The sequence below is a fragment of the Toxoplasma gondii genome, chromosome XII, assembly GCF_000006565.2.
Source record: "Toxoplasma gondii ME49 chromosome XII, whole genome shotgun sequence".
Taxonomy (NCBI): Eukaryota; Apicomplexa; class Conoidasida; order Eucoccidiorida; family Sarcocystidae; genus Toxoplasma; species Toxoplasma gondii.
This window is the reverse complement of record NC_031480.1, coordinates 5,539,656-5,565,045: the sequence shown is the minus strand read 5'-3', so window position 1 is coordinate 5,565,045 and position 25,390 is coordinate 5,539,656. Positions and strand designations below refer to the sequence as shown.

Genomic DNA, 25,390 nt, shown 5'->3' with positions numbered 1-25,390 from the left:
AAAACCGTTGTAGAGTCTTGTGCTCCATCCTTGCGCATTTTGTAAAGAAGTGGGACTGATGTTAAGTGCATGAAGTATAATGGTATCCAGCGTATAGTTGAAAAATTACCATTCGTATTCAAGCTAAATAAATATCGTGATATTCACTTTGGTGGCAGCGCGAAGAGTTTCGCCATGTGAAGACAGGACAAGCTGAGGTGCAGTTGCTGGGAAAGAGCTGTCACCCTCTTGGGGACGAAAGCGGCGACAGTTGACTGTGGCAGGGGCAGGGGCAGTGTCGGCAAGGAACAGTCATGTGCGACGCTGAGCGGGCAGACTTCAATTTGGGTCAAGAAAGACCAGAAGAAAGTCAGAAATACAGTAGAAAGTTTCCTCACCAGGACCGGAGGACTCGACAGGCTGGAGCGTGCCAACAAAGAACATTTCGCTGCAGTCTTTTTAAAAACTTTCACTGAGCAGAAACTCCGGATGGTGTCCACTGGAGTTCAATCTTTTGAGCGGGTCGTGGATCATCATCGGGAGCCTCGTCCACTGGCAAAACACGCTGGGAATAGCTTCCCTGCAGTCGCGTACCATTCGCGAACGACCACGTACCCTCGCCACATGGTTTGTTCATTTCGAACTTGCCCTCGTAGACCGTTCCATTTCGCCAGCGCCACGACCCCTCTAGAAGCTGGCCCGCTCTCCACTGACCCACAAACTGAAAAAGTGCAAACCGATCTCAAAACACCGACGATGCGAACGAGAAATGTTGGGCTAGTGAACAGTGCACTCGGACTGGAGGCTGCAGCTTCTAAATCCAAACAGTCTTCCAGGAGAGCACAAAGGAATAAGGGCGCGGCATGGGATTAGCATCCAACTTCATGCATGAAAGAAAACAATATAGGATGTACAACTAGTGCATTCAAATACGTCGTCTGATATGTTAATCGATGCGACGGCAACCTGGCAAGTGTGAGTCCCTGTGTGCAGAGTAACCTGCTCTGCTCAGTAAAACTTGGCCTGCGTTACCAACTCGGCAAATGACGCACACAGGTGAGCCACTACCTATTCACCGTAGGAAGACGACGTTTGAGAGGTAATTGTCAGCTGTGTTTTGGGAGGTGCACCGAATCATGCCTAGCTGCGTCCCAACATTATAATATTCCCCAGAGACCTTATCCCGATGCATGCAGATAGAAGGCCTGGCGTTCATCGTTTAGATCTCTTGGACTTACTTTGTACTTTGTCGTGTTGAAGATATAGGTTCCATAACCGTCGTGTTTGCCGTCCTTCCACTGGCCGTAGTAAATATCGCCGTTCGGATAGCGCCGTGTGCCTTCTCCTGATCTGCGCCCGTTTTCGTAGTTACCTGCCAACAAGAAAAGAGCAGGTTCCACTGTGACGGTATCTATTTACCTGTCTATCCCACTTCATGCCTGTCTTTGACTCTTCATAGTTTTCTGTTCTCCTGTGTCTTTGACATCCGTAGCTCCTAGCTGGACCGATGTACCACTGCGCTTTACTTCAGAGTCTCAGAGAAATCCTTATTGAACGTTATTTCAAGCTGCGTTTGGTGTCCGGATGCAATCGTAGCCGTACTCCATCAAATATGGCAACAAGTCCATGGGCCAGTCTCGGTGCAGATTCGAGAGCCGAGCCGCGCTTTCGATCACTCGGACCGCTTTCGTGTAGAGTCGAACCCGTCTACTCTCGCGTCTGGTAACGGGCACTAAGAGTACAAAATTAAGCAAATTCCTACCATGGTAGAATCCCCCGGCGGAGTAGTCTGTTCTTCCGAGTCCCGTTCGTTTGTTATTTTTGTATTCGCCTTGAAACTTGTCCCCGTTTCTGTACGTGTAAACACCTCGCCCTTCTTTTCGCCCGTTCACAAATTCGCCTTCAAACGAATCCCCGTTGGTATATTGGACACTGGCAAAACCCGTGTATGTTCCAGCAGTGGGCAGCGTGCTGCCATCTGGCAAAGAGAAGGAGTAGGGACCGGCTGAGCCCTCGTCCCTGTCGCCGTCTGCCATGAGGCCGAGAAATGCAACGCGGAAGTGCTGTTTAGTGTTTGCTCACGAAGCTGCGACACCTCCAGCTTTGTCGTGTGCTAGCAGTCAAGGATTTTTTTTCGTTTTCGCACTGAAGCTAGGTGTGCATTACAGCCGACAAAACACTGTGGGGCTGTCGAAAAAAGGCCTGCTGTTCTTTCCGGTGCCCCTCACAGCGGGGGCTATCTGAACGCGGAAATCCTGTCCGTTCTGCCGTTTTTTCAAGTTTGGAAATACCAACAGCTTCTCCGAAGTGTTTCAAAATTACCCCAAGTACTGCCGTGGATCATGCCATTGTCTCAGACAATAACCTTGTTTCCGAAAGCCTAGAATAGACGGCCGCGGGATACACTATCATTCGATCCGCGTTCCTTGTCCACTTGATGCCCGTATGCGAAACTCATCTGCGCTCTACCACGTAGTTCAGCTGTAACAAATGTGCTAAGAAGGAGACACTTGCCATGGAGGCCACAAGTCCGGTGTTTCCAGAACGGGTGGGGCAACAACTGCGAGGGCTTCCCCACGCCTGCCGTTATGTTCACTGTTCTTGTCAGACTCGCAGAGCTCTTACTTCCGGCCGCGACCGGAGGGTCACTGCCTCTTGCATCGGGGTGCCGTAGGATGGTTGCCAAGACATCAAGCCAAGCCGATTTGTGTCTAGTTTGGTGGCTCGTGTTATGCCACGAGCGTCGCTGCGAAAGTGAGCGGGTAGCTCCCCCACACAGACTGTCTGTCACAGCGCTCCTGGACGTAAATGCTCCTCGTTTCCTTCAACGTAGATAGAATGCAGAGCCGCTTTCACTGAAGCAGACTCAACTGAACACATACGCAGCATCCTTGTTCATTTGGCAATGCTGGGTCACCAACCCCGCGAGACACAGTTGCCGAGGCCACCACAAACAGGCAGGAATTTGCCACGAACGGTGCAAGGTAGTCCATTGCGACTACACAGGGCTCGAATGCGTACCAGCAACGGACACCAACTGCACATTCTTACCGACGGAAACATCATCTGCACGTCTCAAGTGACACTGCTTCCTTCATCACACACGCACGGAGTCTCTCACGCTCGAAGAGATTCTTGGATTCGCCAATCGGCTAAAAAGACGTAGGTGATGACACAACGAGTGGTAAGCAGATCCAGAGGGCGTCTCGACCAGCCTATCAACTGGAACTAAAAAAGAGTTTGATGTGTGTTTCGGAACCATGACGAGTTTACCGTTCTACGTTCTGTGACTCTACTGGAACGATACTGCTCCTCAACATACGTTAGCCTGGAAAGCGAGGACAATTTCCTGAAGTACGGGATACACCTTCTTACCATCACGAAAAACAAAGCCACGCTTCATCCCAGTTCCACTTAGCAGCGGATAACGCCATTTGAAGAGCTCAACCTTTTTGTATCGCTAGACAAGAAACATGCCTTCGCTCGATGGCCCCCTACTTCCTCAGACACAACGGGATCTCATGGGCAGGTATTTTGACCTGCTGGGGTCTGCGTACAACCCGTGTCGAGTCCTCTTTTGCCTTTCGAATGGCTGTAAAGGGGCCCTGCGTGGCTTCTGTATGTCCGGACACAAAATGCATTAGTCTGTTCCGTACAAAGTCTGGTGGGTCACTTCAGCTCTGTCCGCAGTCTCCCAAGCAGCTGTGCGAGCTGATCGAGAGGAGGTGCGAGCACGTGCAATTCGCGTCGTGTCTTACACGGACTTCTGGGTGGAGTGACGAGAGAGGCTGGTTCTCCACGCCATAAGTTGCCGCTGAAGTTGTGTCTGAAGTCAAAGGCAGAAGTGTGCTTAAAATACGTTGGCGTGGTAAACACGTTCGGCTGCCGTAGTGGCCAGGGGGACGTGCCTCCGTCGAGCGGACGGAGAGGCTACAACACCATGCGCCGCTTTCCATCGAGACAGCCGAACGGAACTTCGGATCTTGGTTGACGGAGCTTGGCCAGTCAAAACATCTTTTTGTAGAGTACGCACTGCAATTGTTTCCAGGCGACCTTTTTCTTCACTCCGGACTTTGTTCCGCCGCGAAGGGGGTCCAGGACGGCGCGGCAACTGTCTTCGTCTGAGCTTCTGCCTGACTGGCGCTCCGCCCCTCACGGTGGACGCTGCGCAACAAGCCAAGGTAAGAGCCACTGCCCTGCCGCAGGAGTGGCAGCCAACGCGTGACGCGCGGCCTCCTCGAGGCCGTTTTTCTTCCTTTGAAATGCGTCTCGTGCTTCTGTCTTTCGCGCTTCGACTTTTTCTGCGGGCACATCCAACCGTTCGCCCTGCGTCTTCCGAGGATTCGCCTGGCTTTTCGGCGCGCGCCGACCGAGGCCGGGTGTCGCCCAACACCTCAGATCGGTTGACCTGGACTGCATTTGTCCCCATGCCGCAAAAATTTCCTCTGCTTCACACAGCTTCCTTGGAGCTGAACCGTCACACAGGTTCAAACGACCGTGCTCTGACCCGAGCAGCAAACCCGAAAAACAGAACCTTTCGGATCTGCACTGCTCGGTTCTGGAGCAACAGTCTTAGGTCGAGGTCCTGTGTCCTGCAACGACCGACACATCGCTGACCCGCGAGGCGGCCGTTCTTTCCTCCGGACAGTGTCTTAGGACGGGAAGCGAAACCCCTGCAAACCCCTGCGGCCGTTGTCTTTTTTCGTTTCACTTTTGTGTCTTTTCTCACCTCGCACAGTCACTGGTCTCGCCGCGCCCAGCTGCCCGATACCTCTCTTACCCAGGTCACCTTCCTCGCTCGCGTGTTCAGGCACAGAGGAGAATCCCCGGCAGGCCCTTGAGGCTCCAGCCAACCATGCGCTTCTCACGTCCGTTTGCCGAACCCTTCGACGAAGCGGGTGCTTTCCAGCGGCTCTGTGGACTCCTAAATAGGGAAGTGAGCTAAAGTCAGGAAAGTCTGTCGCTCTCTTCCCATCTTCGGCGCTGTTGACCGGTCCTCGCCTGCTGCGTGTGCACCTGGTTGTCCACGGACATACACATTTTGCTCCGTTGTTCCAGTGTCTGACTTTCGTCTCCAGTTCTCTTGCCATCTGCAGTTGTTTCGCGCCTATACGCCCCGCTTCACCTCGAGAGCGGTCTTGAAACAGCGAGGCCTCGGTTCCCGACGTGAACTTGTCTGCCGCAAAAAAAGCTTGTTGACCACTCCATATGAATCTCGGCGCAGTGCCTGGCGCCTAAAATACCGCTGCTTTGTCCAAAGAAGACTCGCAGCAAGAGACCTCGGCGTACACCTAAGGATGAGTGGCGTCCGAAAGTAGAATTTGTGGAGAAATTTGCCCGCCGACTCGAGGCCTCGCCTCTGTCCGCAGTTTGTCTGTCTTGCCACACTTTGAGCAGTAGGCGTGTGTCTGCTGTGAAGACGCTACGCCTCGCTGCATCCCATACGCTTCTCTCGAGTTCTCCGCTGCGCCCACGCGTCTCGTCCCTCAAACTCGCCACCATGCAAAGCATTCATGTGTCTTCGCCGCCTCACCAACGAGGCGCCGCGCCCATGGCGATCGAAGCGAACCTCTCGAGACTCTCGCCTTCCTCTGTCGCGCCTACCCAATGCACACCCACCGCCTCTGGATCGATGTTCGCTGTCTGCACACCGCCCGCACCGGCGGTTCTTTCTGCTGGCCCCGCCGGTTCGCCCCCGAACACCCGCTTTTCTCCGAGCCAGCCTCGCCACGGCCATCCGTCTCACCCAGTCTCGGTGGATAGCATCGCCAGCTATCCGGGAGAACAGCCTCAGGGTGGCGCCGTGCTGGTGGTGAGCCAGCAGCCCAAGTCCCGGGACCGCTGCATGCACGCCTTCGCAGCTGGCAAGGACGCCTTTCTCCACAGCCACGGACCCAGGCCTGAGGACGCTTCTCCAGGCGAAGCGTTTCCCTGGACTTACGAACCAGGGTATTCTTGCGGGCAACCTGCATGGCCCAGCCAGGGCGCACCGGCAATCGGCGAGGGCCGCGGCAAGATCGGAGCCGCCGACCGGCCCTTCGTGTCTCGCTACTCTGAAAGCGAACAACCGGGCCGCTGCCTCGACGACTACCGCTCGCCTGAGGGTGTCCAGGACCCCGCAGTGCCCAGACAAGAAACGGACAGAAATTTCCTGCACCCGCTGCCGCCCGAGTCCGGAGCCCCGTCCGACGCCTCGTGTGGCCGAGTTGCACATCCCCGACCCTCGATGTCGGGGACCGTATACTACGAGTCCGCAACGCCTTACCCAGGGCCAAACGTGAACTATGGCTATGCCTTCGCTCCGTCGTTCTCAGGCCCCGCGCCCTACACTGCATGCACCCCGGTCCAGTCTCAACAGCGCTTCCCCGCGCCCTTCTCGTTCCCGGTCTCTGCCGACAACTCGTACAACTCGGCCTCGTCCTTTCCTCCTGCCTTCGCGCGCGTCCAAGAACCTGCCGCACTCTCGCCGTCTTCCCAAGGCTTGCCCCAAGACCCGCAGCTCCCCACCGGCGCCTCGTCCCCGAAACGGGGAACTGCCGGCGCGCGCAAGGCCCGTCGCAGAAGCCCCAAAGCCCCACGCCGCTCGCCCCAGGCCGGTCGCGCCTCCAAAACCGGCTCTGGCGCTGCGGGCGGCACTTCGCGCCCCGTCCGAGGCCTGCCGCTTCAGCAGCGCAAGCTGTACAGACACTTCGCTCGACAGACTCCCCGTGTCCAGGGCCTGACGTTCGACCACAACCAAATCCGCTGGTGAGTTGCGTTCGCCTCTCGAGGGAAAGAAGCTTCGACGGTGTGGAGCCTGCAAAAGAAGTGCAGGAAGGCCGAACGCAGAAGACTTCACACACAGTGGCCCGATTAAAGCTCGAGAGACACTCTCGAGGCGGAGGATACACCCCAGTGAGAAGAAGAAGCGGGTGCGGTGGAAATGGACAGAGAGGTAGAACCAAGCAAGACACTGCAAACGTCCGCATGGGGATTCCGACAGAGACGCTCTTCACGGTAGTAGAGACTCAATAGAGACCTGGCTTCGCTAAGAAGGAAGAAAAAGAGGAAGAGAAACGACGGAAAAGCCCCCCAGAGAACATCTCGAAGCCTGCAGCAAACACCGACTATGAGAGACCCGTGGACTGAGATCATGCGTGAACAATCGGACTTTCCCGGGGGGGATCCACCAGCGGCCCTTGGTTTCCCTGTCTGACGCCTTCCTGTTTGTTTTCGATTTCTCAAAGAGTCTCCGCAGCATCTCGGTCTGTTGAATTCCGTGGAACGGGACTTTCCGTGACTCTCTCTCGTCATTATGGGGTGATCTCTCAGTTTCTTGTCCTCGCCTTTCACCACAGGCCACTCGCTGTCTGGCCTCGTTTTTGACAGTTCGCGAGTTTCGCCTCTCTCAAGCTGTCCCCTCCATCTCCACCCCCGGCCTCCCTCTCCGTCTGTCTTCTCCTTTTCTGCTTCTCCGCTTCTCCCTGCTGCCTGCCTCGTGTCGCCACTCTGCGCAGACGGCACAGCGTCCAGCCCCCTTCTCACACGTTGCCTCTTTCTTTGTTTTTGCTTGTTTTCCTCTCTTTTGCAGGATTTCGTACTGGAAGAACGACCAAGGTCGACAGATTCAGCGTCACTTCCCCGTGAGTCGGCATGGCTTTCTCGAGGCGCGGCGCCTAGCTCTGGAGGAGCGCAACCGAATTTTGGGGTGGCCTCTTCACACAGATGAAGCTGCGGAAGCGATCGAGGCCCTCAAGGCTGCCGCGGACCCCTTCGTCCAGCAGCTCCTCATGTGCCCTCCGTCTGTGAGCGCCTCGAGCGTCGCCGCCGGCCTGTCGGAAGGCGCCGCCTTCAATGCATGCACGGTGGTCGATGGCGACCGACCCGTCGACCACGAGACTTCCACGGCCTCCTGGGCCGACGAGGAAGAGCGCCCCCTGCACAGAGCCCAGGGGAAGCTTGCAGGTGAGGCGCCGGAGCCCGAGGGCGAGAGAGGCGCGCTCGACGCCTCAGATGCAGAAGAGTCTGGCGGGACCCAAACCGTGTTGGGCGGCGAAGAGGCAGGAGAGAGGAGTCGGGAGAGCCGCGGAACTGAGCCCAACGCGAACCTGCCTCTGGGGCCTGCGGCGTGGAGCCGGGGTGAGCCGGACGAGGCTCGAGAAGAAGAAGTGTGTGGAGACTCGCTCGTGAGACCCCAGGAGGCCTCCGACCGCGAGGCGGCTAGACCGGTCCAGTCCACAGCCGGAGAGGCATGCTCGGGTCCCCGAGCGTCGCAAGAAAGCGACTGTCCTCAACAGACAGAGTGCGACAGTGGCGCAGGTCTCGATCCGATGGTGGCCAGCTCCTTGGGGTTCGCGCGGGCAGCTTGCGAAACCGTCTCGCCTGATCCAGGGAGCCGCAGTCCTCCCGCCTCGTCTCCGAACCACAGCGGACTTGCAGAGTCGTCGCCGCCGCTTCCACGGGGGTGCCAAACGATGCCGGATCACCCGGGGCCTTGTGCCTGCTCAGCTTCTTCTGAAGGGTGCGCCTCGTCCGTTGCTGCAGGTCCTGGACCCAGCTTTGCATCGAATTCAGATCCTTCGTCGTCTCACGAAGCCAGACCTGGTACCGCGCCCGGTTCTTCAGGCTTTCCTTCCGGGGACTTTTCGGCTCCATCGGGTCCCGACTCTGGCGCCGGCCCGCGGGCGGCGAAGCCGAAGGCACCTCGACGCCCCGCCGCTCATCCAGCTGCGCGCAAGCAGGGCGAGGGGGTGAGGAAAAGCAGCGGCTCGCGTCGGCGAAAAGTGAAGGCTTCCAGTCCCTTCCTCGCTTCCTCTGGACTGCCTTCAGCGTACTCAGTACCCCCGCCGTCGCCAGAAGTGACACCAGCTGCTTCCGACTTCTCACCGTCCCCCGTGGAGCCCGACACTCTCGAGGAGGGCACAGGCTCTGCACTATCGCTCCAGCTAGCTGACGCTCACGCCTTCCTTCCCCGCGGCGAGACTTCTGCGCCTTGTCTCTCTGCTCGCGCTCCAGGCCCTGCGACTCCCGACCTCGCTCCTGCCGCCCATACTCCACACAGCCTGTTCATGCCGGTCCCCGAGGGGGCCTCGAGACCCGCGCTTGCGGGTCCTGCGTTTCACGGGATGGGGGCGGCGGCGCTGGGGACGCAGGCGGAGCAGGCCTTTCGAGTGAGCGCGGCAAGGCCTTCACAGCCTTTTCCTGCGTGTGGAACTCCCTTCCAGTCTGGATATCTCTCGTCTCGCTTCTACCCCGCGCATGGAGACTTTGACCCGTTTACACTCTTCAACGCCCAGCTCGGCCTGTTCTGGGAACAACAGGAGCAGCAGCTCCTTCAACTCCAGCAACTGGAACACCAGGCGGAAGTTGTGGCTGGAAAAGTCACTTCTCGGAAGCGGAGGCGCGGGGACTCGAAGGGTGCAGGGGGCCGCGCGGGGGGTCGCGGGACCCGCGGGCCTCAATCGAAACCCCGAGAGCGGAAGAAGAGCACCTCCACCAGCAGAGCGGCCGAGCAAGGCGCGTCTTTGCATGCACACGATGACGCCGCGGAGAGTGAGACGAAGAGTCGCGCCGACGCCACAGAAGGCTGTGAAGCCTCAGACGAGGAGCCCGCGCGGTCGCGGTCGCCGGGATCCCGGCGCTGCGCCTCGCCTTCCCAGGCTCGCGTTTCAACGTCAGCAGAGCAGGCCTCGCCGGCGAGGTCATCCCCCTCTTCTCACTCGCTGCCTTCGTGCTCGAGGTCTCAGCTGCCTTTCGCTTCGGGATCCGAAGGCTCTTACCATCTCCCAAGTCCGACAGCAAGTCTCCCCACACATGCAGGGCATGCGACTCACTCAGGAACTCATCCAACCGCAGGTGGGGCGCGTCTCCCTTTCTTGACTTCTTTTCTCGACGCAGACCGGATGAGCCACGATGAACAGCGCTTTCCAGACCTCCAGAGCCCTGCGGCAGAGAGCGGCGCCCGACGGTTCTACCGAGGCGAGACTGAGGACGGGTCTGCTGGAGCTCGAGGTCCCGAGAGCAGTCGAGAGGAGAACACGGCGCATGCGAGCGCGACCTGGGGAGTGGAGAACCTCGGGACAGGCGCGTACCCGAGAAGAGAGCTCCCTGCCGCCTTCCAGTCTCACAGCTTGTCTGACGTCGCTTGCGCCTTGCCGGAGAGCCCCCGAGCCTCGTTTTTCTGCGGGGCCGGGCCAGCGGGTCCTGGGGGGTCGCGGGCGGCGTCCACGACCGCGGAGGCGCCGTTCCTCCCCACGACAACGACTGCGGACGGGTGCGGGTCCCAGCTGGCATGTTCCTTCGGCTCTCAAAAAGCAGGCCATGTGTCGAAAAGAAGGAACTCGGTTGGGCTTTTCTCCTCTCTTTCGCGGTCATCGACGACCTTCGACCTCCTCCCTGTGACGCCTGCAGAGCCGCGCGAAGACGCGCTCCGCATGCCTCGAAGAGGCGACGGAGACCAGAGAGACGAGAGAGACGAGAGACGAGGGAGTTCCGAGACCGAGGACTCAGCGAGGGCTGCCCGATTCGAGAAGGAAGCTGCGTTTCGGACTCCGGAGCAGACCTACGCCGAGTGGCTGAGACCCGCGAGAGACGCCGGAAACGCGGACGGGAACAGCAGACGGCAGAGCGCCTGTGCAGCAGACTCGAAGGAAGCAGGCAGACGAGAGCAAGTGGGCGCCTGCGAGGATCACGGGGAGAGTGGAGCCTCCAGTGTCGAGACGCCAGACTCGACTGGGGTGCTTCCCAGTGGGGTGAGCTCGATGTTCCAGCTTCCAAGTTTCAACAGATGCGATACCACGACGACCGACGACGCCTTCGGGGCTCCTCTGTCGTTTCTGCCTTCCGTGTCGCCTCTGTTTTTCCGGGACCTTCAAAAGGCGACTCCACATCCCTCTGTCGAGAGCGCCCACCTGGTCGCTCCTCCAGCGACGCTGCGGCCCGGCTCGCCATCACGGACTTCCGGCCCCGAGCCCCCTGAAGGAGACAGTCTCCGCGGAGGCCCTCGAGCGGCGGCTCCGCCCTTTGACTTCTATTCGGGATTCGCTGCCGTCAGTCCCCTGGCGCCTGCGGCCCAGACAGCGCCTGCAGTTGCCTGGGGGGAGCGCGGCGCTGGGCGGCTTCCAGAGGATGCCAAGGAGAAGGTGTGGGCCCAAGAGCCGTTCTTTTCTCCGTTGATTTCCTTCTCTTCTTCCTCGACTTTCTCTGGACAGAAACTGAGACGGGTCAGCTCGACAGACGGCAGCGTTCCGTTCCTCGCGGACCGGCTCTTCGAGGAGGCACACGCTTGGGCGCGCTCGTGCTTGCCCGAGACCGAGGAAGAGAGAAGAAGAGAAGGAAATAAGAGACACCGACGACGCTCGGGCTCCCTCTCTCTCGCGAGACGCTCCTCGTGGACATCCGCCTCCTGCTGCTCTCCGCGGTTCCTCCGGGACTCTCTGCTCGCTTCCACCGTCGTTGGGCCCTCTGGCAAGGGGCCTCTTCTCTCTTCGCGAGAGCTCGGCATCGCTGGCAAAGAGACACCTGTCTCCCGAGAAGACAGTCTTTCGAGCGTTTTTTATGGGAAGCACAGTGACACGTTGGAGGCCTCAACTGCCGGCCTGCCTCCTCTGCGCCCGCCGCTGTCTCTGCTGTCTCCGAGGCGCGTATCCTATACGGGAGACAGTCCCTTCGACTTCTTCCAGCTCTCCCACAAAGAGAAGCGAAGCACGGGTCCGAGCAAGTCCCGCCTGTCATCTTCCTCTTCGATTTCTGCGCTCTCTTCTCTCGCGGCGCTGCCCCCGCTTTCCTCGCTCTCGTCTCCTTCCTGCCTCTCTTCTTCTCTCTGCGCCTTCTCGGCAACGGGTCTCGCTGCCCAGGCCGAGAGCATGACGCGCCTGATCTCTCTCGGCGACACTCGCACTGTCTCCTCGGTGTCCGCGGGGCTGCTGGTCGACGCGGGGCGACGCGACACCGCATTTCTCATGCGAGAAGAGACCGGCGAGCTGTCGGCGTTCGAAGAACATGAAAAGTCTTTTCTGGACGTCTAAGAGGGCGGCTGCGCTCTGCAGGTTTCTCTCCCCGCCCTTGGGTACCTTCCCCCCAACGCTTTCGGGCCTTCTGGGGACAGTCTGGGGGCGCTCAATGTCCAATCGCGAGTACAGACACCCGAAGGGAGGAGAGTCTCCGCAGCTGCGCCTTTCTTTTCTGCGCGGCTTCGCCGTGACGGAGTCCCTCCTGTTCCCGGCTCTCGGGGCTGGCGCATCGGGAGTTCCCCGCTCGCTTCTCTCGTAGGCTTCTCGCGACCGCACAGGAGGCAGCGACCTCGCACTCTCTGTCCGCCATTCTTGTCGCTCTTCGGTCCACCCATGCGTGTCGAGAGGAAAGAAAGTGGAAGGCGAAAGCAGGCGAGGCGCAGAGGAAGAGAGAGACGCAGAAGAAATTCGGGAGCACAATAGAGAAGGGAGGTGCAGGCGAACAGAGGATGAAGAAGACCTGACATGAGAAGAGACAGACGAGAAGCAAGAAGAGCAAGAAAAGCAAGAAGAGAAAGAAGGAAATAGAGCGAAGAGAAAGAACGTTCAGAAAGGGAGGAGCTGTCGAGAAAGGAGACGAAGGAATGACCCATTTCGAGCGCGCAGGCCGTGGACAGAGAGGCGCGTTTTAGAGGGAGTAAAGAATAACTTTGCGAGATTTGTTCTGTGATTTGTGGCGTGTGCCTTGAGAGGCGGTTGTTCCAAAACACCCCACAGAGCCGACTCTTGACGCAGCGGAGAAGAAAACAGGAAGCAACGAGCTCTTGTCTCTCTGGAAACTCGCTGCATGGAAACTCTGTGGTGAAGGCGAGGACCTTCCCTGAACAGCCCCAATCTCAGGTCTTTGTCTGCTATCTTTGTGATTTATTTCTTCTTCGCGCGTCGCCGAACCTCGTTCATGTTTCCCTTTTTTGTCGGTGGCGGTTCATCGTGATTTGCGTTTCGTTCGCTCAAGAGCGTCGCCGTCTCAGCGCCGGGACCGCCTGTCTGAGAGCGAGGAAGCTGTGTTGCCTTCAAAGGCCTTCAAAGGACGTCCAGTGTCGAATGCTCTTTTCTCGCGTAAACTACGTGACTGCGTTTCTCGCAAAATGCGGCAACAGAACCCATTGAACGAGGACTTAACGAGGCGCGAAAAGCAGAGTTCAAATCTCTCACCTTCCCGCTCAAGTGCGAACCATGTCGTCGACTACTCACTTTCACTCGATAACTTGGCGACTGCAACGTGTCTTGTCTTCTCTAGCACCGTGCTGCAACGCTTTTTCTTTCTGTTTCACTTCTTCTCCAATCTACCAGACTGCATCTGCTATGCCTCTTCTACAATTCTCCTCGAACGCATTTGCTCTACATCTTTACGGACCCCACTTGCTTCTCGAGAGCGCCTCTACCGCTGCCACCGCGAGGTGTGAACAGAGCGGCGCGCTCTGGGCGCGGAGTCGGAAAGACTCGCTGCCATGTTCTCTGCAAGCATCCGCGCACCGAAAGGTCCTAACTTTTAAAACCAAAGATGCTCTTGCGTCTTTGTACGAAGTTGTTGAACTGACGGCACCCTGTGCGCGACACCGAAAGACGCTCATAACGGAAAAGGGAGGCGAAGGAAGCTTCTCTCACAAAGATACTTCTCCCTTTCCGCATACTGTCTCTCCACCGGTGTCGACACCAGTTAGAAATCCGAGAAAAAGCAGTTTAGGCTCGACTTCCCTTCGCTGGGTCTTCCTCGGCTCGCATCAAAGCTCCGGGGGCGATTCTCATATCTCCTCTCTTGTTCTCAGACTTCTCTCTCTTGTTGTCCTTGTTGTTCTCAGACTTCTCTCTCTTGTTGTCCTTGTTGTTCTCAGACTTCTCTCTCTTGTTGTCCTTGTTGTTCTCCTTCCTGTCCTCTCTCTTCTCTCTGTCTCTCAGCTTACAGACAGGGTGGAGGCGGCGGGTGCCAAGGAACACTGCTTTCGGTCCTCGCGTGAGGCTCTTGTTCTCTCTCTTTTTCTGCTTCCCAGCCTAGATATGGGGAAGCGCCGAGCGCAGGCACTTGCGCCGCCTTCGGATCTTCTCTATCTCCCATCGTCTGCCCCCATGAGTTCTGCGGCTCTCCGACTCCATTCAAAGACAAGCTTGGAGACTGCAGCGAATTCGAGTGAACCTTTGGAAAGCCAGGTAAACGCGCACCCGCTTTCTGCTCCTGGGCCGCTTCTCCGGCCTGCACAGACAATGAAGGCAAAGAAGAAGAAAGAGACGAAGAAGACGAGAGAGCAGGAGCAGAGGAGGAACAGGGAGAAGCCGAAAACGGAGAGGGAGGCGAAGCAGAAGACGAGAAGGGACTGGGGTTTACCGGCACTGCGTTTTCTGCTGAAAGAGGCGTTTGCTCGAGAGAAGATGCAGGTGTTGATTTCTCAGGGGCTTCATGGGCAGAAGTAACGATTTCTCGCGCGTTTCCTTCGGCGACTTCTCGGCCTCCGTTCACTGCAGCGTTGAGAAGACGAGCCACTTGCGTCAGAAGCTTCAAATCCTCTCGCTTCTCTTCTTCTCTGTCTCTGTGCATCCATCCCCTCGCTTTTCTTCTCTCTCTTCTTTCTTCTCTCTCTCTTCTCTCCTCTCCCTCGCGTCCGTCGCCTGTGCTTTCTTTCGATTCCTCGCCCTTGCCCCAGAGGGTCACCACATGGCGGAGATCTCTCCTCAGCTTCTGGACTGTCTCCTCGTGCTCTGTCTCCAGCTCTTCTTCTCCTTCTCCATACGGCTCTCTTCGCTCTCTCCGAAGATACGCCGAGAGGCGGCGCGCGAGCTCCGGCGCGCCTCCTGGAAGCCGAAGACATGCGGGCGGCCCAGCAGGAGACTGCTGTGAGTGCGACTGAGCGGGCAGGCGATACAGCAGATGAACAGCCACGAGCAGCGGCGGCAAAGAAGAAGTCACGAGAGAAGCAGGCGAAGCAAGACAAGACGAAGAGGACGCTGACGAGGAAGATGAAAAAGTTCCGTTTTCACTGCAGAGCCAAGGTTCTTGTTGAGGCAGGAGGGTGAGCACCTCGTGGAGGAGGAACGGAGAATCCGCAAAAAGAAGACGACGGACGTTGCGAAGCATGTCGGATCCGACCCTGAGAGAAAAACGGAGACCTCTCTTCTTCAGATGGCGTGAGCCAGGGAAAGCAGAAGAGCGAACCGGAAGACATTTAAAGACGACGCAGCTGAAGAAAGAGACAGAGACTGAAAGGCGAAGGCTCGGGGCTGCGAAGCCGAGAAACAAGAACGCGAAGAGGCGCAGTCGTCTGAAATGCGCTCGACTGCGACGCAAGACATTCTCCGTAAACAGGAGAGTCGGAGAGAGATACACACTGGCCGACAAGAGAGAGATGTTGTCCGACGACGAAGAGGGACTTTCATCGATGAGAAGAGAGACAGAACGCTACGTCTGCGGACAAGAGAGGCTGCTGAGAGAAAGGCTTTTTGGGGAGGAACGCGGGTCGACAAAAAGATGACTCGCCCAGAGAGAGGGCTCTTTTCAAGGCCAAAACACACACACACACAATTGTGGCGGAAGAAAACTTTTTGTTCTCACCTCACGTGTTTGTGGAAGTCCGTCCAAAAGGCAGAGAGGAGGACTTCTCCTCGCGCGACGACGGCGGCAACGAAGGCTCTGGCGCGCTCGTCTCCCGCTTCACAGACGCATGCGAGACTGAGCAGAGTCTGCGCGACAACAGAACGGAAAGACAACGGAGAGGCGTCTGGCCATTTCTGGGCAGCGCGAAAAGACCCCAGCGAAAAAGAAAAGAAGTTCACAAGCCAGTCTCCTCTCGACGTCCTCGACAGAGCTACGTATAACCAGATTCTCTTTGAAAATCTACGGCAGTGTGCAGACTATAAAGTATATGCATGCGCATATGTAGAACTCCACCTGCACAGAGATACCTATACACCGCGGGAGGCGACCGAGCCCTGGTAGAGCGAGCCGGTGGCTCACCGTGTACCCTCAAAGGCTCGTGGACATACTCCTGCAAAAAGCGACATGCTTATATTTAAATGCGCAGCTGTGGCGGCCGCCAGGGATCCGCAGGAATTTTAGATATTTTCATCCTCCCGCTCGTCAACAGGCACTGACTTGGACGAGGAGATGTGTGCACTGGAGCGTTGCCCTGGAGACGCATGCAGACGACTTTCTCTCTCTCAGCTCTGCCTTGGCTTCCCTCCTCGTTTCTCTTTCCTTCGGGGACGCGAACGAGGAACTGAGTTCTCTTACTTCCAGAACCGCGAGGGAGAGACTGGAGAGAGGCGCGACAAGAGACGCGGGCGGAAGCAGACAGAGGTACTGTTGTTGGACGTGACATAGGAGCTGAGAGGAGACAACGGAGAAACAGAAATTGAAGAAGACGAAACGTACAAAGGGGGGAGCAGCTCCTTTCCTCGAGTCCTTTCAGGCTGTCGTAAATTGCCTTTGCCGCAAGCTGTACGTTCTAGAATACAGGCAGCAGGCGCACAAGAAGTCTTTTCTTCTCCCTCCACCTAGGGTGCTGAACTCCGACGCCCTTCCTCTCTCTCTTCTTCTTCCTCTTCTTCTTCCTCTTCTTCTCTCACCCGCTCCAGTTCGCACAACGCATGCAGTTGCTCCACATCTTCAGTTGCCGCCATTTCTCCTCTTGCCGCTGTTCTTTCCCTGGTGTCGGCTGCCTTCGAGCCTGGCGAGGAAAGCGAGGCAGGAAGTTCCTCGACTATGCGCTGCAAACAGCCGTCGACAGCTGCGCGTTCGACGCTCGAAAAGAGAGGGGCGAGCAGTCGTCTCTGAGGAGAAACGGAGAAGTATCGAAGAATGCAGAGGAAAAGTGGAAGAGAGAGCGCGAGAAAAAGACGAAAAATCGAGGGGAAAGAGGCAGAAGAACTGTCGAGGAAAAAAATCGAAAAAAGCGAAAAACAAATCAGGAAAAATGGAAGAAAAAATGCAGGAGAGGAAAGAAAAAAATCAACGTAAAGACAAGGAACTTGAAAAAGAAGCCATGCAGAACCATGCCCCCTCCCTCCCTTTTCGAATCGCCCAGAAAAAACGAGACAGCCTCCTGCTGAAAAACAGAAGTTTTAAAAACCACCGTGTGCATGCAAAGACCATTTTGTGTAAAGCTCGCGCCGTGAAAAAGCGACGACTCTGAGCCAAAAACTGCTGCTTCAAAAAAAAGACTTTCAACAGAAGCAATCGCGTTTCCCGGCGCCCCAGGTTCCAGAGAAGCTCGATGTTGCGATCTGTTTCAGGCAACGCATGCGTTTCTCACCTTGACAGCTGCAACTTCTCTGAACGTATTCCACTGCAGCAACGACGGTTTCTGGCTGTACAGCCTTTCCAAGAAAAGTGCATGTTCTGCCTCTTCAGCATCGCCGAAAAACTCTCCAGACACACACGGAGAAGCTTGGAAGCCCCGCAAAGACTCCTCGAAAGAAAACGATCCACGCTCACTCCGCTCTTCTGAAAAAACAAACGCTGCATCCAGTCGTGGATTCTACAGTCGTCCACCCCTGTGCGCTCATCATCCCATCCTCTGCACATGCGTGCATCTATATGTATGGACATGCATGTCTTTATGCTTGTATGCTTATATATATATATATATATATACATGCAGATCTACATGGATGTACATCTGTGTCCGTTTGTACACTTGAATGCTCGTATATACATATATATGTACATATATATATATATATATATATATGCGTATGTACGTCCATGTACATATCTGCATGTAGAGTGCGAACGTGTCTGTATGCGACTGTGTATGCGCTTCCGTACATATATGGGCACCAGCACAGAAGTCCTTGCAGCGAACGGTGAATGAATGGAGCGGGAGAGCATGAATCGACGAATTTATGGAGGCTAGAGAGACGTAGAGCAGTCCACAGACTTGTGCCAGAGAGAAGTCTGCATTTGCAGCGAGTCTCCTCATCACTTTGTCCTCATGGAGGACGTGGAGTCCAGCCAAGATCTGCGGAGGCGAGAGCGCAGGGGCAAGGTGCAGTGTCTGGGTGTACGTACACCCACACAGACGGCTTTGGATGTTTTTCTGGCGCCAGTTTACGCCTGAACGTTACCTGAGGGCGCCTGGAGAAGCGGCAGGAAGTGAGGATTTTCTTCCAAAACAGTTTTCATCGCCGCCTCGACTCCAGCGAATAGGGCAAAAACTTTCGACACTCGAACGCGAGCAGCAGAGGCCGCCGGCAGGCGGCGCAGCAGCTGAGGCACACGAGGCGAAGGAAACAGACGCCAAGTGAGAGAACTGGAGGAAGGAGAAGAAGAGGGGAGAAGCGTAACTAGACACTGGAACGGACAGGCATAGACTCGAAAAGAAGAAGGAAAGTCGATGGTGACCATCAAGGAGAGCGCCAGTGAGAGAACAAAGGAGATGAAGAACAGAAAAAGGAAAGGAAGAAGGAGATGAAGAACAGAAAAAGGAGAGGAAGAAGGAGATGAAGAACAGAAAAAGGAGAAGAAGAAGGAGATGAAGAACAGAAAAAGGAGAGGAAGAAGGAGATGAAGAACAGAAAAAGGAGAGGAAGAAGGAAATGAAGAACAGAAAAAGGAGAAGAAGAAGGAGATGAAGAACAGAAAAAGGAGAAGAAGAAGGAAATGATCGATAGGTCACTCCTGAGAAAAAGCCAAGAAACCACGTGGGTAAAGACACGAGTGCAGAGACAGCGGAAACGAAGATTTATTTTGGAAGACAGGACTGGGCTACGAGGACATGCAAAAAGTCGCGAGAAAAGATCTTGGGCAGAGTTGCTTCGAAACAAACTGCATGCGCACTTGCTTGCCGGATGCGTCGACCAGAACGGGAGGCTCCAGTTCGACGTCTCGGTGGAGTTGACAGAGACACAGCAGGACGAGGGATTCGAGAGTCTCTTCGACGACATCTGCGGCCTGAAACAGAACAGAAAGCCGCTTTCATTCGCGAAATATTCTCCACTGGGAAATAAATCTACTATCCCTTTCTCTCGGCGGTGAACGCCTCTCTGTTGTCTTGTCTCGTGTGGGTCACGTTTCGTTTCTCTTTCGCATCTGAAACCTCTTTAAAGTTCTTCACTCTTCTCCTCTCCTTCTCCTTCGTCTTCCTCTCTCCTCCATTCTACACCTCTATCCTCCATTCTACACCTCTCTCTCCTTCTTGTCGCTCTCCTTCTTCTCTCTCTCCTTCCCGTCTAATTTCTTTTCTTTCTGCCTGCTCTCTCTCTCTAGCGCAGTCGCCGTCTCCCGCTCCGTCTCTTTCGCTTTTGTCTCTTTCCTTTGTGGTTTCTGTCTGTTTTTCTTCTCGGTCTCACCTGCCTGGTGAGTTCCGCGTCCGTGCTGACTCTCGCTCGCTCCAGCTCTCCGAATGCGGCGGAAACGAGCGCATCGATGTCTGGCGAGGCCGGCAGGCGCACCACCGGGTCGACCGCCTGGAGGAGGCGCGAGAAAGCTTCTCGACATGTTTCTTCTTCGCCGGAAGAACTCCCAGAAGCCGTTGAGCCAACGGGAGGGAGCAGCAGGGAGAGGGGAAATGCGGACGGAAGGCGCCGCAGAAAAAGCCGCACTTGAGAAAAACTTTTCGTCGAGAACAGCGAGGAAAGAACTCCGTCCAGACGCGCCGCAAGCAGGTGTATGTACACCTGGCGCAGGGGGGAAATCGTTCCGAGCAAGACGCCGGTCTGCGACTCGCCTGCGGGAGGGTAAAGACATGCGAAGAAACGCAGGAAAACAGGCGTCCTGTGGGTTGAGGAAAACTGAAAATCGCTATCGAACGGGGAAAGATTTTACGGCGTCCTGCAGCAAACAGTGGAAGAAATCAAAGAGGGGACATGAAGAAACAGAAAACTCTCAGAAAGTCCGCGAACGCTTGGGAACTCCGAGAGGCTGAACAAGAAAACTGCACGCCATGCCCTGGACGCTTCCCCATCGCGAAGACGACTAGAAACGGACAAACAGAAAGGGGAGAAGAAAGCAGCAGAGAAGCCAAGAGGAACGCAGGTGAACGAAGAAGAAGCGAGAAGAGGAGAAAGGTAGAAAGAAGACGCAGAGCTGAAAAAGAACGGCAACCTCGCAGTCTTCCTCTCCTCCGGTACAGAGACGGAAACGACGGTGTGGGTGGAAAGACATCTGAGGCAGGTCGAGAGACGCTTTCTTTTGAAAAATGGTGGAAAGTCCTTTTGTGCACTGAAAACCCAAACGTCTTTGTCGCTTTTGGAGTCCACAGGCTACTCTGTCGAGCGGACTGACTCGGAGCTTTGGAGAGGACGCCAGCTCTCGAGATCTCTTCGCATCGCCGCAGGAAAGCGAGAAGAAGAAAAGAAAGGAGAGGTGTGGCTTCCACGAGTGCGCGTTGTGGAGGCGCCAGAGAGGCGGCAAACCGACTGAGTTCGGCCTCTCTTTCTTCTCGCTTTTCCTCTTCTTCCTTTTCTTCTTCGTTGTCTCCGGTGTCTCTGCGTTCTCTGTTTTCTTCCCCTTCTTCGGTCGACCCTTGGCGCTCCTCCGAAGCGCGCGCAGGGCCGCGCCGTCTCCGCTGCGTCCTCTGCGAAACTGCGGAGGCGAGTGCAGCCAGGAGAGACGGGGGCAGAGGTCCGAAGGCTCCGACTTGACGAAGAACAGCAGAAAAATGAACAGAGGACGCGCGCCAGACTTCGTCGCTCAAAGTCGAAGCAAATCCACTCGCGACGAGAAACGCGGTGTACGGCTGCCGCGTCACAGGGTCCTCTCCGACAGCAAGAACCTGTGAACGAAAAAAACGAAAAAGGTGAAAAATGACAGAACAAACGGAAGATACTGAAAAAACACAATTCTCCTTCCTCAACAATATTCATTCTTCTCCCCTCTCTACTCTCTCCCTTCTCTTCTTTTGTGGCCTGCCTTGGTCTCCTCTTCCGCCTCACGCCCGTCTCCGCCTTCTCTTTCCTGTCTCTTGCTGTTCAGAGCAGCTGTGGTTCGAAGAAGACTTTCTGCGACGAAGTTACGAATGTCGTTTCTCGTTCACACCTGGTCGACAAGCGAGGCGCGTTTGAGGCCTTCCTCCAGGCGAGAGAAGAAACTCTCTGTCTCCGCAGCTAGATTTGATTCGAAGTCGCTGCGACAGAGAAGAGCCGGGAGGCTGCCTTTCCCCACTCGGGTGCATGCAGAGACGGCGCCTCTGCTCGCTTCGTTCTGCAGAGTCTGTGTGGCGACTGGTGTACATACACCCGCGACGAGGGTCCGCAGAACGGCCTCGACTTGCTCCCACAGCTGGTCCAGAAGGAAGAATACGTCCAGCGCAGACGCGAGGGACAGAGACGACTGCAGAAACCGAAGAAAACGACGAAACTCCCAAAGGAACAGCTCTTCAACATATCAGACACGAACAGATTCATCTGCCTCTACCAAAGACATATTTGTACATGTATATATATATATATATATGTATGCGTATATGCGTATGCTTATTGCAACGTGTGTAAGTATACACAGAGGACAAAAGATGCAGGGAGATCAGCATGAAGACAGAGAGTTGAAGGTACGTGGGAAGAGAGGAATGCAGGGAACTTGAGCATTCTGGAAAAAGATTTCGAGAACTCACGCCTTGTTCGACCGCCTGAAGGAGTTGCTGTCGGGCAGCATTGCGGAGATGAGCAGCTTCTCTCTGGACAAGAGAGACACAGTGCGAGAGACTTTGGAGATCGCCGAGAGCAACGACCTTCTCGGTCTCTCCCGCAGATGGAGCGCCGGTTTGTATGCCGCGTTCGTCGCCAGGTGTACATACAGCCGCCGAACAGCTCGCAGACAGGCGATGGGGCTCGCGAAGAAGAGCGAGGAGCTGACGCAGTGGAGGTACACCCGACAACAAAGACGCCAACTAGGACTTCGGAAGATCAGCTGCGCAAGCGTTCGTCCCCGTTCAACGAAAAAGTCGAAACGCAATTGCTCCAAACCGACACAGACAGCAAGAAAGGGAGAGAAGAAGAGAGGAGAAGAAGAGATGGAGAGAAGAAGAGGAGAGGGGAGAGAAGAATGGAGGAGATAAACCTGTACAAGAGCAGACTGGAGAAAGAAGGCAAGCAGCCGGAAGAGGAGACATCCGAAACACTACATCAAAGACAACTTACTTTTTTGACGAGAGCGGCTTTTGCTGACGGACTCTCTTCTTTGAGAAGACGCTTGAATGTGGAGACAAAGTGCAGGCACTCACGCACGACCTCCTGGAGGAGCAGCAGTCTGCAGGACGACGAGGAAATGAAGGAAAGAGAGAGGAAACGAGAATAAGAAAAATTCGATGAAGGCGAAAACGAGTAAGGAAGGAGAAGGAAAAAGGAGTAAGAAGAAGGAGCGAGAAGGGAACGAAAACTTAGAACGAGACGCAAGCAGGCGAACTGGACATGAAGCAAGAATCGAAAAAAAAAGAAACACGAAGAGAAGGAAACCGTTGGCTACGATCAGAAGGCGAAAAGCGGTGTGCGTTATCGAGGAAAGCGTAAAGAGACTCACCGCGAGGCGACAAGGATTTCTTCTTCGACACTTTGGTACATGCGGTCGGCCTCGGTGTGCAGTTGTTTGCTTTCTCGACAGATATCCTGGATTTCTTCTTTGACCTGTTCAATGAAGCTTGTGCCATCCAGTGCGTCTGCGACAAGTCCACAGTCTCCCTCGAGTTGTCGCTTCTCTCCCCTTTCCTCTTCCTTTTCCTCATCCGAATCGTGCAGTAGCGCAAGCAAGACCTGCTCTTCCTTCTCTCTCAGTTCTTCTCCTCTCAATCTTCTTCCCTCCCCCTTCTCGCCATCGCTTCCAAGAAGCCGCAGGAGCGCAGGCAAGGCAGGTACGCCTCCATGTGCATGTCGCCGAACATCCTCATTTTCCCCCGACCGTCTCCCCGCGTCTCCCTCGAAGAAGGAGGAGTGTCTCCGCCTGTGTTTGATTTCTGTGTCGTTTTCATATCCCAGTCTCTCGCCTTGAGAGAACATCGCCGCCTTCTTCATCTCCTCGTCTAGTCTCTCAAGTGCGCCGTCCAGCGCCTTCACAGCCGCGGCTGCATGCGCGCTGCTTGCCTCGTCGCCGCGGCCGACCACGCGGTGTACGTACACTGCAACGTTCAGCGCGTCGGACTTGAGCGCGGGCGACGCAAGAGCTCGCGCATGTTTGGTGCTCTGGAAAGGAACTGTCTCTTTCTGAGATGGCAGATGCGACCTGGAAAGAACTTCACTCGGCAAACTGTGGTGCACCAAGTCGACTGTCGCGGAGTCGAGACAATGGAGAAGGTCGCCTGGAAACAGGAGAGAAGACGGACGCGACGGATGTCTCCGTCGTCGCACATACACCGTCACATCCGATTAGTGTCAACAGACGTATACTTGTAGATAAATGCATATATCCGACACAGATACGCACATGAAAATATGTACAAAGAGAGAGATAGAGAGAGATCGAGAGATACAGGCACATCACGTAGAGATAGATAAACAGGGATTCACACGCACACATGAAGATGCATGCACAGAGATATACACATAGAAATACATATATACATACGAATACGTAAAAAAACATGCATGCATATATATATATACATATATACATATATATATATATGCATATTCACAAATGCATATTGATACACATAAGCGCATATGCATAAAGATAAATTTACATGCACATATATACAGATACATAAAGATACACAGACGCATGGCTACAGATACAAGTATATGCATAAACACACACACCAGTAGATACATCTTGACAGATACAGTCATGAACAAATGCATGTATCGGTGTGATTTGAGGACGGAGAGGCGCCGGCGTTGATGGAGGTGTGTAGCAAGCGAGAGAGAGGAGGATGTAAGTGCAGAGAGGAAAGAAAATTCCGAGAGGGTCTGGAGAAATCCGAAGAGAGAAAATTCACTTATGCAGCACAGAGAATCACTCACCGATCTCCACATCTCCCGAGTCGTCGAGAGACGGCTCTGCTCTCTCGCCTGCAGAGCTGCGGCGTCTCCTGCTCTCCTCCATGGCCGAGAGAGAAGCGGTAAAAGCCAGAGAAAAGACAAAGGAAGGAACAAGGAACACAGACACGCTAGGGAAGAACAAGAAAGACGAGAAGAAAGAGACAACAGCGAGTTGGGAGGAAAGGGGAAAGCAGGAGATAGAGGAGAGACAGAGAAGAGAGAACGAGGCGACTGAGAGAAGTGGAGACTGGACGGTCTTGACGAAAAGTAGACGAGACAGCTAGGTTTGTTTACAAGCAGCCGGAGCTGAAGGAGGTTGTGAAGTCGCCGAGGAAAGTTCACTCAGAACAAACGAGACGAACGCTTTGTCTGGAAGAGACTTTCGAGCGTTACTCTCACCGTCAAAAAAGCAAGACACGAGGAGAGAGAGCAGGGCATTCAGAGGAACGACAGGACCTGAGATGGCGCTCTTTACTAAAACGAGTTGCACCGAGCCGGTGCGCAGGAAACGCAGAAGAAAGGTCTCTTCTACTTTCTGGAAAGAAGAGAAGACGGAGAGAGAAACGGAGAAAAGAACACGAGGCCAACCACGCTGGCTCGCCAGCTCGCAGCTCTGCGTGTGCATGTCCACGCGGCATTCGAGAGAAAGAGGAAATCTCTTTCGTCCTCGCCATGGTTGGGCGGAGGACTGTCAGATGAACAAACGTGAGTAGAGTTCTCTGCAAAAGTGCCTGCCGGAGTCTCGCCGTGTGTGCGTCCTTTCTTCTCTCTTCTGTCGCTGCATGCAAGGACTGCGTGGACTGCATGCGCGCGAGTGATCCTTCGGATCTGACTCAAAGCGTGGAGGTTCAGGTGCTCTGTTTGAACTTCAAGTATTTCTCGCCGTCCATCACTCTCTTCGAACCTCCATGTGAGCTGAGTCGCGAACACACACAGCTGGCGACCGAAATCCTGGCTCAAAGTTAGACTTTCTCGCGTTAGGACGTGAGTGGAGGGATCACAGCAGTCAGAAATGCGCAGAAAGGAAGTTCCGCCTTTTCCTGTTTCGTTTGGAGAGCGAACCGAGAAGAGGCAACTGGACTTGTTTCCTGGGGGGAGAGGGGAGGCGCGAGCGCCGCGGCTCCAACGCACGGCGCACCGAACACGGAGAAAAGTCGCGCTTCTGTGTTTTCTTCGGAGATTCTCCTCCGTGAAATCCAGATCGCGCTTTTCCGGTGTTTTCTGGACTCTTCAAGCAACTGGGGCCTAAAGACGACGTTTGTCGATGTCTTTCCGCGGGATACACAACAGCGGCGTGTCTCTCAGCTCAACAGACAACGACGCGTAGCTTTCGATTCCCCTTATTCCATCCCTTCGTTTTCTTAAAGTCACTTTTGCGACTTCTGTCTCGAGGTCGTGAATGAAGAAGGACGCCAGGCGCCGTCGCAGGGAACACAATGGCAGGGACTCCTCACAGTCCGAAACGAGACTCCGCGTCGATCGGCGGAGACAAGTCCCACAGACAGACGTTTTTCAGTGAG

At 55.4% G+C, this 25,390-nt stretch overlaps 3 protein-coding genes across 3 annotated transcripts; 1 reads left to right on the top strand and 2 right to left on the bottom strand.

The window, feature by feature from the left end:
• TGME49_251750 (MORN repeat-containing protein) lies at nt 1-2,015 on the bottom strand (the record flags this gene model as incomplete). The annotated part of the gene is made up of 3 exons (XM_002367373.2): nt 1-700; nt 1,218-1,351; nt 1,742-2,015. 3 exons carry the CDS (start codon nt 2,013-2,015, stop codon nt 449-451), a joined length of 660 nt encoding a protein of 219 aa, XP_002367414.1. The 3' UTR covers nt 1-448.
• Nucleotides 2,016-4,116: 2,101 nt separating this feature from the next.
• AP2XII9 (AP2 domain transcription factor AP2XII-9) lies at nt 4,117-13,124 on the top strand. Its single transcript, XM_002367372.2, has 2 exons — nt 4,117-6,726; nt 7,550-13,124. Exons 1-2 carry the CDS (start codon nt 5,480-5,482, stop codon nt 11,982-11,984), a joined length of 5,682 nt encoding a protein of 1,893 aa, XP_002367413.1. The 5' UTR covers nt 4,117-5,479; the 3' UTR covers nt 11,985-13,124.
• A 329-nt stretch (nt 13,125-13,453) lies between these two features.
• On the bottom strand, nt 13,454-24,398 carry TGME49_251730 (hypothetical protein). The gene is made up of 14 exons (XM_018780955.1): nt 23,853-24,398; nt 22,417-23,188; nt 22,038-22,146; nt 21,512-21,748; nt 20,938-21,231; nt 20,185-20,674; nt 19,251-19,627; nt 18,739-18,852; nt 18,027-18,168; nt 17,213-17,403; nt 16,527-16,730; nt 16,192-16,284; nt 15,514-15,641; nt 13,454-15,052 (listed from the first exon to the last, which is right to left on the bottom strand). The coding sequence occupies exons 1-14, from the start codon at nt 23,932-23,934 to the stop codon at nt 13,870-13,872; spliced, it is 4,416 nt and encodes a 1,471-aa protein (XP_018635091.1). The 5' UTR covers nt 23,935-24,398; the 3' UTR covers nt 13,454-13,869.
• Nucleotides 24,399-25,390: the final 992 nt, after the last annotated feature.